Source organism: Trachemys scripta, chromosome 19, assembly GCF_013100865.1.
Source record: "Trachemys scripta elegans isolate TJP31775 chromosome 19, CAS_Tse_1.0, whole genome shotgun sequence".
NCBI classification, from domain to species: domain Eukaryota; kingdom Metazoa; phylum Chordata; order Testudines; family Emydidae; genus Trachemys; species Trachemys scripta.
Genome location: NC_048316.1, coordinates 19,100,827 through 19,112,971, shown reverse-complemented (window position 1 = coordinate 19,112,971; position 12,145 = coordinate 19,100,827). Strand labels below are relative to the sequence as shown.

The window sequence follows — 12,145 nt, the reverse complement described above, 5'->3', positions numbered from 1 at the left end:
GGGGGTTGGGGGGGTTCAAGGCGCAGGAGGGTGCGCCAGTCTGAGCCTGAGGGGTTCAGAGGGCGGGAGGGGGATTGGGGCTGGGGCACAGGGGGGTTGAGGGCTCTGGCAGGGAATGCAGGCTCTGGGGTGGGGCTGGGGATGAGAGGTTTGGGGTGCAGGAGGGTGATTCGGGCTTGGACTGAGGGGTTCAGAGGGCGGGAGGGGGATCAGGGCTGGGGCAGGAGTTGGGACATAGGGGGAAGTGGGGGCTCGGGGTGCAGGCTCCAGGCAGTGCTTATCTCAAGCAGTTCCCGGAAGCAGCAGCATGTCCCTCCTCCGGTTCCTACGCCAATGGTTCCCAGCCATTGGGAGCTGCGGGGGGTGGTGCTGAGACAGGGGGAGCCTGCGGAGAGCCCTCTGGCTGCCCGAAAGTGTAGGAGCTGGAGGGGGGACATGCTGCTGCTTCTGGGAGCTGCGCAGCAAGCTCCCACTCCCCAGCTGGAGTGCCGGAGCGGGGCAAGCCCCTGACCCCGCTCCCCGGCGGGAGCTCGAGGGCCGGATTAAAAGGCCTGACAGGTAGTTTGCCCACCCCTGATTTAGGGAGATCTGAGGTTTTTTGGTTAGTATCTCTCTGTGTATCTCTCGTATAAACCATTCCTATCTAATTTGGTTCTGGGCTGGCTGAAACCTGCTTGGAAATGAGAATAAGACTAAAATTGCAGTAATTTGGGGAAGCATGGAAGAGCTTTGCTGGTGTCAAATCTTCCCTTCCCGTGCTGTCTGAGAGAAACTCCATTCAAATTATTGCACAGCTCATTTGTTCCTTTTACTGCTAGGCTCAGATGAAATGGGGGGAATGTTGATTTTTCCATGTAGAATAAATGTCATTGTTCTTGTGGATCATTTCCATTATGTATGAGCCTGCCCAATTATTGCTACCCTTTTTGCAAAAGCAGGAATTTTTGGACAAAGTTATGAGGGAGTAAACGCCTTTATCCTCAGCATGCTGAATACTGGGCAATTGACTGAAACATTGCTTTCTTTAGTAAAGGCAGTTCTAGAGAAATGCTCTCTGTTGCTGGAAAAGGGATCCTGAAGTTCTGGTCTATGACAAGGCCTTTGTCCCTGGTTTTAGAGTTTGTCAGTTGATTGACATTTTGTGGGTTGAGGTTGAGATAGGGCTTCTCTAAGTGACCTCACTGTTTTTTAAGGACCCTCTTGTCAGTTATCCATGAGAATGCATGTTAGAAAAACAAAAAGACCTCTGGTCTCTGAATTGGCAGCGTTGGAATTGGAGTGCAGATTTTTTCTGTGACTTCTGTGTGCATCATGACATTTGATTAACTTTATAGTTTGGTAATAGCCTGCTTGTTTTTTCTATGGTTCAGATATGTAAAACTAGTCCCTGTGCTATCCATGCTCATAACAACTCTGTCTGCATTGAGAGGGGAAGGTTCTGATAACCCTTTTACTTTTGCTTCAATGGGTGCACTTCAAAAATTGCTCACTAAAAAAAACAACTTCCTTTCACAGAGGATTGATCATTATGTCTCTGAAATTTTCCCAGCGGAAACCTTCCTTTTATAAATGGTAAGCCTTCTGTGGCAGGAGACTTTACAGCAATGCTTAGCTAGAACTGTGTGTGCAGTCTGTCTCCGAGAGAATGTAAATAGGATTGAATTATGGAAACAGCAACTACCTTGTTTAGGGATGACTTTGTTAACCAAATGTACTTTGGATTGTGGGTGTGGTAGAGTGGGATGGGGGAAGTCCTACACCTAGCATGACCCCCGTATCTTGTAGTTTTCCTGAGTTCCAAGGATCCATTCTGCTGTCCCTCATGTAATCACTTTCTCTATGAAAGTGCTGTGCAGGGGCAAATCACACAATAGTGGAGTCACATGAGTTGCTCTGTAGCTAAGGTGTGCTAGGTATTCTGTTCTAAACTCTGGCGTATGGTTTTTTGGGGGGGGTTGTGGTTGTTGTTGTTGTTGTTTGTTTTTATCACATCTCATCTAGGGTTACCATATTTCAATACTGCAAAAAGAGGACACTCCACGGGGCCCTGGCCCCGCCCCAACTCCGCCCCTTCCCCGCCCCAACTCCGCCCCCTCCCCTGAGCACCCCGCATTCCCCCTCCTCCCTCCCGCCCGCCCCCGGCTACTGCTGTGCTGGGGAAGTTGCTTCAGCCCCCGCTGCGGTGGAGAGTGGCGGGAGCCGGGAAAGTTGGAGCCCCGGGAGGAGGCGGTGTCTTACCATGCCTCCCTATTTTCCCGGACATGTCCGACTTTTTGGAAAATCCTCCCGGACAGGGATTTGAGGACCAAAAAGCCGGACATGTCCGAGAAAATCCGGACGTATGGTAACCCTACCCCAGAGCTGCCTCCCGCCCGCCCACCAGAACCCCCAGGCCTCACCCCAGAGCCGCCTCCCACCCGCCCGCCAGACCCCCCAGGCCTCACCCCATAGCCACCTGCTCTCCACAGGGCCCATCCTCAGCCTTCTCCTGCCTCAGTGCCTCCTCTCCTGAGAGCCTGCCCTCTGCAGCCCCCCCCACTCTCCACAGCCCCTGCCTCAGAGCCCCGCCCCCCCTTCCATAGCGCCCCCCACTTTCCATAGCACCCCCCACCTCAGTCCTCCCCTTCACCTCCCTCCATAACCTCTAACCTTTATTTCCCCACCTCCTCCCATAGCCCAACCCCATCACAGCCCCCCACTCTCCACAGCCCCTCCCCTCAGAATCCCCTCCACCCCCTCCCATAGCCCCCTCCCCTCAGAATCCCCTCCACCCTTCACCTCCCTCAGGGGAGCCTTCACCCTGCTCCCAGCCGGACCTGGGGAGGCTGCAGCAGCTCAGGCTGCGGGAGGTACTGCAGCGCGAGCCCTTCCCGGGTCGGGGAGCTCGGGCTCCCGGGAGCCTCCGCCGCGCGACGAGAAACTTTCCCCTGCGCCAGGACCCACCCCCAGGCAGTGGCTCCGCCGGGGGGAGACAGCCCCGGCTGCACGAACCGCTGGCGGGGGGCTCCTTGCATGGCCACGACGGGGGGGGGGGGCCAGAGCCGCGGGGGATGATCGGAGGAGGGAGACGCGGCCGCGGGTCCCCCGCACCAGCAGCTGGCTGCAGAGGCGCCACCGCTCCTAGCCGTGGGGCGCAGGGTTGCAGCAGCATGGGGGGGTTGCAGTCCTGAGCGAGCTGACACCCCAAGAGGAGAGGGGGCAGTGGGTAGGGTTATCATACGTCCGTATTTTCCGGATGTTTTTATATATTTAAAAAATCCTCCCGGACGGCAATTAACAACTAAAAAGCCGGACATGTCCGGGGAAATATGGACGTATGGTAACCCTAATCTCATCATAACTTTTGAGAAAATGCCGTTTTGACTTTCATTAAATTAACTAATCCAGCCATTTTTGGATAGTGCAGCTGATTTTAGAGAGTACTGCTTATTGCCCCTGCTAACTCTCATAAATGGGTCAGGATTTGTCTTTCAGGAGAAGTACATGTGACCTGACTAATAACAAGACTTGGTTTAAAACCGAGAAAGTTATTAATGTTGATGCATGTTGTTGCTGTTGTACTAGTTACTAGCTGACCAAATTTAGATTTCAATAGGAATTCCAACAGCACTTATAAGTTCCCTAGGAATAAGGTTACCATATTTTAATTTAAAAAAAGGAGGACACTCCACGGGGCCCCAGCCCCGCCCCAACTCTGCCCCCCGTCCCAGCCCCGCCCCTTCCCCAAAGTCTCTGCCCCAACTCTGCCTCCTCCCCTGAACGCTCCGCCCCCCTGCCCCTCCCCCTCCCCTGCTTCCCGCGAATCAAATGTTCGCGGGAAGCCTGAAACAGGGAGGCGGCAGGTAAGCTGGGGCTGGGCACGGCGCGGCCCAGTCCGGCCCCCCCCACCGAGCGGCTCCCTCTGGCCCCGGCGTCTCCCGCCCGGCTCAGCTTGGGCCCTGGGACGCCGGCCCTGGTTCCAGCCGAGTGGCTCCAGCCCGCCCTGGCCCCAGCAGCCCCCGGCCGAGCACCGCCGGCCCCAGCGGCCCCGGCCGAGCACCGCCGGCCCCAGCCTGGACCCAAGCCCAACGACCCCTCCCTCCCTATTTTCCCGGACATGTCCGGCTTTTTGGGATTTCCTCCCGGATGGGGATTTGAGGCCCAAAAAGCCGGACATGTTCGGGAAAATCCGGACGTATGGTAACCCTACCTAGGAATTCCTTACAAGTTCTGCAGTTTCTCGTGCATGAGTTTCTGTTAAAACTCGCTGGGCCAACTGTTGTATGCAGTGTTGTTCGTCATATTGGTCCCAGGACCGGGAGAAGGGTTTTATGAGCATTCTAAACAATGCTGGAGAAGCACCAACTCTCTGATGCAGATGCGGTGTTTGAGAACTTAGCGTTTTATTCACAAAAATTGGTTTGATGTGTTCAAGGCTCTTTACGATGAAAAGGGTTTATGAAATGGGGGGGAGGGATAGCTCAGTGGTTTGAGTATTGGCCTGCTAAACCCAGGGTTGTGAGTTCAATCCTTGAGGGGGCCACTTGGGGATCTGGGGCAAAATCAGTACTTGGTCCTCCTAGTGAAGGCAGGGGGCTGGACTCAATGACCTTTCAAGATCCCTTCCAGTTCTAGGAGATGGGATATCTCCATTAATTTATTAATTTATAATAAATGAAAGCTTAGATTCCATCTAAATGTGATATTTCTTAAGCTTTTCCAGGATCTGAAAGGATTTTTAAAGTTTCATAGGCAATAACTCTAAAATGCACTATTGAGTCTCCCCCCAAAATGCTGGAAGGTTCTAGTTCTCATGGAGGGCTGTGTCTGAGAGAGGCTGTTCTAGAAACACTGAACAGTGGGAAGTATCAGGGGGTAGCCGTGTTAGTCTGTATCAAGAAAAACAACAAGGAGTCTGGTGGCACCTTAAAGACTAACAGATTTATTTGGGCATAAGCTTTCGTGGGTAAAAACCTCACTTCTTCGGATGCAACAGTGGGGTTCTTCGTCTTCAGAAAACTCATCCCAACAAGTCCCCTTTCCTTCTCCCCAGCAAGTTGGAAAAACATTCACCAATATAGAGACAAGGTGGGTGAGATAATATCTTTTATTGGACCAATTCCTGTTGGTGAGAGAGAGAAGCTTTCGAACCACACTGTGACTGGTCCCTTAGCATATGTGCTAACCGCTTATGCTAAACAATCTGTTGCATCTTGCATTTTTCTGTGATTTTTGGAGTACCTTTCCCAGACCTGTGACTCAAAAGCTTGTCTCTCTCACCAACAGAAACTGGTCCAATAAAAGATATTACCTCACCCACCTTGTCTGTCTAATATCCTGGGGCCGACACAGCTACAAGTGCACTGCATTCACCAAAACAGTCCATTGAGAAAGCCCTGCAGTCGGGAGCTTGAGTTAGCTGTTCTGTTTACCTTTAATAAAAAATTACCAACAATGCTACTTACTTTCTCATATAAGCAGTGAAAGTCTGATCCTGGGACGTGCTGAGCACGCTCAGCTCCCATTCACATAAGTGGAAATTGAATGTGTTCTGCATCTCACAGCATCAGGCCCTTAAATAAAGGGGCCACGTGTGCAAAACCAGAGAATTTACGACGTCTGGTTATCAACTTTTTATTCCAAAATGCTCTTCACATTAAAGATGTTTAAGTCAATACTCCAAACATGTTGGCATCACCATTCTTCCCCCAGGTCCTCAGTGACGGACCCTTGATGTCTGTGTTCCTCCGTTTGGCAGTAAAAATGCTATTAGCAGGGTAAGAGCTTGGGCTCATTCAGCTCTCTCTCTGTGGATACTCTTTGCAATAGCTCATTGCACGGTCACGCAATCCTAATGTCTGAGCATTTACACCTGCCTCAAAAAGCAAGTGCACCATCCCCGACGGGGCCTAAAGCAGCTAGCTTCAGTCTTTTTACCATAGAAATGAAAGTGACGATGATAGCCGAAAATGGCCATTCTCCCTGGAGCTGGGCTATGCGCTCTACTTCAAAGGTACTTTTGTAACATCCCTGGAGTCTTTAATAAAGGATGCCTGCTCTGAAGGGCCACCTTCTCTCCTTGAGAGCGAGACAGCTTGTGTCTGAAGAGGCGGTATTGACAACATTAATGGGCTCTAAGGAATGGCCAGGAGAGAGCCAGCTTATTTTTTCCCCCTGTTATATCCCCGATAAATAATTTCCCTAGCGGTGCAAGCACATCCGCCCTATTGTGCTGGTGTGAGACATAGTGATAGACTTTAGAACCCCACATTTTGATCTTACCACTGCCAGCTGAAGCTGTGGGTGCTTGGCATTGCTGAAGATCAGGCACCAAAACTTTTATGGTGTGGTGTGCCTGGTTTTCTGATAGCCTTGCTTTAAAAAACCTTCCCTCTCTCCATGCACACAAGTGACCTCCTTGTTTTGCAGTGAAATCTAGTATTCCCCGCTCCGGCCTTGGGTTGCCAAAACTGCTCTGAATGTGTTTTATTAGGTCCCTCAGCATTGCTGGAATCTGGCTCACGTACAGGCTCCTGAAGAGATGTATTCAGACCTGAAACAGGGCCACTTGCCAGCTGCAATTTGTCACACTGACAATAAATATAAAAGCTGGTCGAGTAGGCTTGTCGTTCTCCTCCCTGAAGACTTATGGGTGAATTAAAAAAAAGTGTTCCTGTAGCTGATGACGGAATTCGGTGTGGTTGGAGAGATGAATGTGCCCCTCCACTGGGCACCTCACCAGTCTGTGGGCTGAAGCTCTCTGCTGAGCTGGGGGCTGTGGGTGGCTGACCTTTGTGTACGTCCGCACAGAGCAGTTAACTGTGTTACTAACCCCGGCTAGCGTTTTCCTGTTGTCTTACAGATGCTAGTGGCATGCTTGGAAGATGCGGAAGAACAGTCAGCGTTCAAGAGACTGCTCAGCAAAGTGAGGGACGAGCAGAGTCTGGATGCTGAGACTGTTGTGTCTGTGCTGGAGCTGTTTCGAAACACGCATCCCAAGATAAAAACAGCGCTACTAGAGAGAGAGCAGGCCAGTGGAGAGACCCTGCAGCAAACAGGTAGGAGGGCAGGCAACCCCATGGGCATGAGAGCTTTAGAGAGCTGGAGCAGCTCCTCACCAGTTCCTCCAAAACCCTTCTGTAGTTCTCCCAGCAGGCTGTTGTTCAAGCCTGCGGATTTCATTTCCCTTAAGCCCTAGCTCTCTGTGTGTGCTATATCCACAAACACTAACCGAGATCTCTAAGCTTTTCAGAGCGGGATTTTGCATTTCCACTCTGACTGCCTGCAGTGGAGCAATCCCAGAAATGTCTTTGCCCTTCACTCACTGTAGGTCTAAATCAATGGCTAGGTGGCTAGCGTGGGCCAGTTCTCTGACTGTGCCTCAGGACTGAAAGCTCCTTTCTTCTTTGAGTTTGACATAAAGCAGTGGCCTTGCAAACCTGTCGTTAACCTCCAGCTTGCTTTGCGGCTTTGTGCTCTGTTAGAGAAATGAGCCATTTTCCTTTCATAGAGTTTAAAGAGAATAGTAAAGTGTGTTTCTCTGCTGCTTATGCTCCTGATAAGCGTTGCTATTCACTTAGATCTTTCACAGAGGCTCACTCTCTCACTTCAGTGGAAAATACCTTGCTGTCACTTTTTGCAAACCTGACTTGTTTTTTCTCTTGCATTTCCAAATCTTTCTTCCCCAGGGAGCACAGAAGAGGGAAAGACCCTGTCTGCTCTATTACTGGAATACAGGGAAGAGCTGATTCAGAGCATAACACAGCTGAGCCCCATCATAGAGTTCCTCGAATCAGGAGAGGAGGGATTCCTGACTGGCTTGGAGAAGCGGGTAACAAATCTGAAATAAGGAAAGCTCTGTATGTGTGAGGTGTGTGTGTGGCTGCACAGCACTTTCTTATCACGTGATTTACCAGGTCACAGTTGCTTCCCTGACCTGGTAACTACCTTATTTACCCTGCAGAGCATGGAATAGAAATAGTTAATAGTTCACGTCCTCCCATTCACTTTCTAATTGAACCATGTGAATCTGAGAGCTGAACTGCAAAGGTTCAGCACTGAGATGAGCACTCCCAGATCTATGCGCCGAATGTCCCACTGGCCAAGCCGGGGGAGGGGAGGCAGCTAGTGTTCTTTAGAAGTTCTGTGAAAGTCCACTGTAGTGAACCCACAGAGCAGTGCACTACCACAGGGTTGTGAAGAACAGGTCAGGACATTAAAACACCAGTGTTGAATACCTCCCAGCCTGATTAGTGGGCACGTCATTCTGTATGTGTTTGTCTAAGTTGTCAAGTTACCTTTCAGGTAATTCTCCAAAGGTTTTGGCTTACTTAAACTGGGCAAACAGTTGTTCATACGTGTAGAACATCCCCATATATGCAGAACATCCTCTTCTCAATTTTTGATGTTCAGCGTAGTTGAAATTTACAAAGTGCAACGCTTAGTGTTTCCTGGTGGATTATCAGCGCTCACCTGTAAGTGACCACAGTGCACACAGACTGGCCTGGCCTAAAGGACCTTCTGTTTTATACAGTGTAGCACTTTCTGCGTTGTCTGGGGAGGGCTGTTTACAATCCATCTATGCACACCAAAACTCTGAATGCTCTTGCGTGTGTCCTGTGATATTTTTGGTAAAGGTGCCTGCAGCCTCATTTCTGTTGCAGTTAGTTGGGCCTGTGTGTTCCCCTATGACACGGTATTGCAATGAATAGAGAGTACCATTGGGGCCATTGGTGTGAATGAAGCCTGCTTTCTGTCTGAGTGGGTTTGACTTGAGGCCACAGCACCTGAGCTGAGAATCTCTGTTCTTCCCCATGATAGTCTCCTAAATAACTGTTTGTTACAGGCTCCTTTCATTAACTGCTCCCAGCAAAATATCTCTGAGCATGAACTCTGCTGCCAGCCGTTCTAGAAGGCCAGAGAAGGTGCTGTTATCAGAATCCCAGGTTTACCCCTCCTGGATTTAGAGATTAGCCCAATGTTTGGTAAACTTCCTCCATTGAAGGAGACGTGGTTAACTGGGAGTGGGTACATGAGAAGGAAGGGTCACGTGAATGTAGTAAAGCAGTGAGCATCCACCACAGGTATTACAAGGCCGGAGGCACAGATGCTCCAAGAGGTTACATGGATCTGAGCTCTTGGTCCTTGATGCTGCATCAGGAGTGTAGATCTGTCTGCATTAAGAGCAAGTGGAGCTAGCTGAAATTTTTAAATTTTTTTTTTTGTTCAACAACAACAAAAATTGTTTTATAAGTCTTAAGCACTTTCCCAAAACGTCTGTTGTGTTTTTTGTTCTTTGTAGTGGTGTGTTTTTGTTTTATTTATGAAACTGTAAAATGTAATGCAGACTTCTTCGAGTGATGTCCCTATGGGCGCCCCTGAGCTCATACTCGGAGATTGATGGTAGCAGTGCCCAGTTGGGTTGCACGTGTGCGGTCTCCGTCTTGTGCTGCTTCAGGCAGTTAACTGGAGTTGTGTGACCACTATCCTCCCTCCTCCCCTCTACTTTGGAGTTTCGCACTAGTGCTCTGCAGTAGAGAAGGAACAGAGAGGGGGTTGGTCACACAGCGCCAATTAGTCTCCTGAAGTGGTGTGAGATGGGGACTGAGCATGACCCAACCAAGCACTGCTACCATAAATCTCTAATTATGAGCGCACGAACACCTAAAGTGGAGCACCCACAGGGACACACATCTTGAAGAACTTACGTTTCTGCACAAGGAGAGTAACTTTCTCTTCTTCTTCTTTCCCCCCCCCCCCACAACCCTGATTCACCCCGAGAGCAGTTCCATCCTATGCATTGAATGAGACCGGGGTCCCATGGAAACAATAGCTTTTAATTACATGATCACATACTATCATAATGCATATAGACAAGGGGGCTGAATTAGGTTTGCATGTGCAACCCTAACTCTGGCATTTCCTAACTTGTGAGAGCTTGACTTTTCAATCATAATATTCTTTTAACATCATTTTTGATGCAGTTTCCTAATTTAAAAAACAGATGGAAAAAATTCCATCAAGTAGAACCATACCGACCCCCAGGCTGGGTCATCAGCAGGGTCTGGACGTTTTAACAGCCACAGCACAGATCTACAACTTGAGCTAACAGAGTAATTGGTAGCAGTAGCAGGAGGAGATGAGACACACTTTGCCAGTGGGTTTCACAGCTATTTGCTGACAGCCGAGGAACGTAGAGTCTACTGTTTGTAAAGGGTTTTCTTGCATAGTACCCCTGCTTGCCCGTGTTTGGAATGTGGTATCTGTTATTCCTTGTGAAAAGACCATCTCTTCGGCTACCGCCTGTATTCGGGAAGTGCAATCTTGTATTCAGAGAGTGTTTCTAATCTTGTGCTAGGTATTTGCTATACTATGCATAAGGGATGGTCCATGGGTGGGTCATATAAATAAATCACTGTTAACAAATAAGGTATTTATTAAAATAATAAGGTTTCTCTCCCTTCCACCCATTTTCCAGGAGCAATGAAAGAAAAATACCTGAAAAAATAAACCAAAAAAAATCTAAAATCAAAATTTTTTTAGAAAGGAAATTTATTTTGAATAAATGAACAATCTTTTTGGAACCTGCAGAATGAAAATAACATTGAAATTCTTTTGTCAGAAATGTGTTTTCCATTTTTTGGCCAACTCTAAGTGCCAGGTTCAGTGGAAAAACGTAATCTGACCTCGTGCATAGAGGGAGGTCAATAAACTACATATACCTATGTGACGGGTTCCCCAAGGTGCCACCTGGAACTGGGTGCCACTGAGCCCTCTGTGCCACCAACTAGGGCTCCCTCTCACACTGTGATGCTGTGACAAGCTGAAAACCTCTCCAGGTATTGCACTTACACAGACCTCCACAGGTAGGGGCCCACCCAACTGCGTTACATGAATGCTTCCGCCAGCCACTCATGAACCAGCAATAGAGAGACTCCAGCCAATTCCCCCCAGCTTCCCAGCCTCACACTCCAGAGCTGTACCATCTTGCCCTGGTCAGAAGCCTGACCACTGTAAGTTTATTACTCACTCCGCCACGTCTACAAAGGAAAGTGGATGTCCACAAGCCCTTACAACCTGAGCAGATTTCCCAAGTACTTCAACCAAAAAGCACTGTTTTAGGTAATATATAAAATAGGTTTATTAACTACAGAAAGACAGATTGTAAGTGATAAGCGCACAGATCAAAGTTGGTTACTTAAGAAATAAAAGTAAAATACAATCTGAGTTCTATAAACTAGATGGCTTTGAATCAAGCAGTGTCTCACCCTGATAGATAATACAAGCAGGTTACAGATCTTCCATATACAGGCTGGAAGTCTCCTTCAGCCTGGGACCACCCTTCCCAGTTCAGTCTTTGTCCTCCAGACGTGTTTCCTCACAACCTATTCTTCTGGTTGACAAATGTCAGTCACATATAGTGTGCTTAGATACCAAAGTTACAGGCACCTTATAAAGACTTCAGAGTGTGATGTCAAATACAGCTGAAGCAATGGATACAGTAAATGCAATACTAGAAAAAGTATAAAAAGATTATACAAAACTAATAGAGCATTGTGTAATCTTATACCATTTTAGGCCATCTTGAGTCATTCAGACATAAGAGTCATTGGGAATTTCTCATAACTGGTTGTTTGCTTGTTCCTGCAGGTGATTCTGGATTGCTGTGAAGGCAGCTCCCACAGGGAGGCAATGGAGAATCTGCTCAGGAAGGTGGTGGAAGAGAAGACCCTGAAAGCTGAGAGCTTGGTAAAACTCCTTGGGGCTGTAAAAGCATCATTCCCTGATCTGCACCTTCTGCTAGACAATTTGGTGGCAGCAGCAGTTGTGTCTGATGGCACAGGTATTAATGGATTTAGCTCAACAAAGAATCATAGAATCATAGAATAGCAGGGTTGGAAGGGACGTCAGGAGTTCATCTAGTCCAACCCCCTGCTCAAAGCAGGACCAACCCCAACTAAATCATCCCAGCCAGGGCTTTGTCAAGCCGGACCTTAAAAACCTCTAAGGAAGGAGATTCCATCACCTCCCTAGGTAACCCATTCCAGTGCTTCACCACCCTTCTAGTGAAAAAGTTTTTCCTAATATTCAACGTAAACCTCCCCCACTGCAACTTGAGACCATTGCTCCTTGTTCTGTCATCTGCTACCACTGAGAACAGTCTAGA

At 48.7% G+C, this 12,145-nt stretch overlaps 1 protein-coding gene across 2 annotated transcripts in view; it reads left to right on the top strand.

The window, feature by feature from the left end:
* Window positions 1-12,145, top strand: part of ZBTB40 (zinc finger and BTB domain containing 40) — a 61,380-nt gene that overhangs the window by 22,804 nt on the left and 26,431 nt on the right. For both annotated transcript variants that reach the window (XM_034753508.1, XM_034753507.1), the window contains exons 4-6: window positions 6,842-7,037; window positions 7,668-7,810; window positions 11,629-11,821. In XM_034753508.1, coding sequence (XP_034609399.1) covers window positions 6,842-7,037; window positions 7,668-7,810; window positions 11,629-11,821 — 532 coding nt within the window. The remainder of the gene's footprint in view (window positions 1-6,841; window positions 7,038-7,667; window positions 7,811-11,628; window positions 11,822-12,145) is intronic.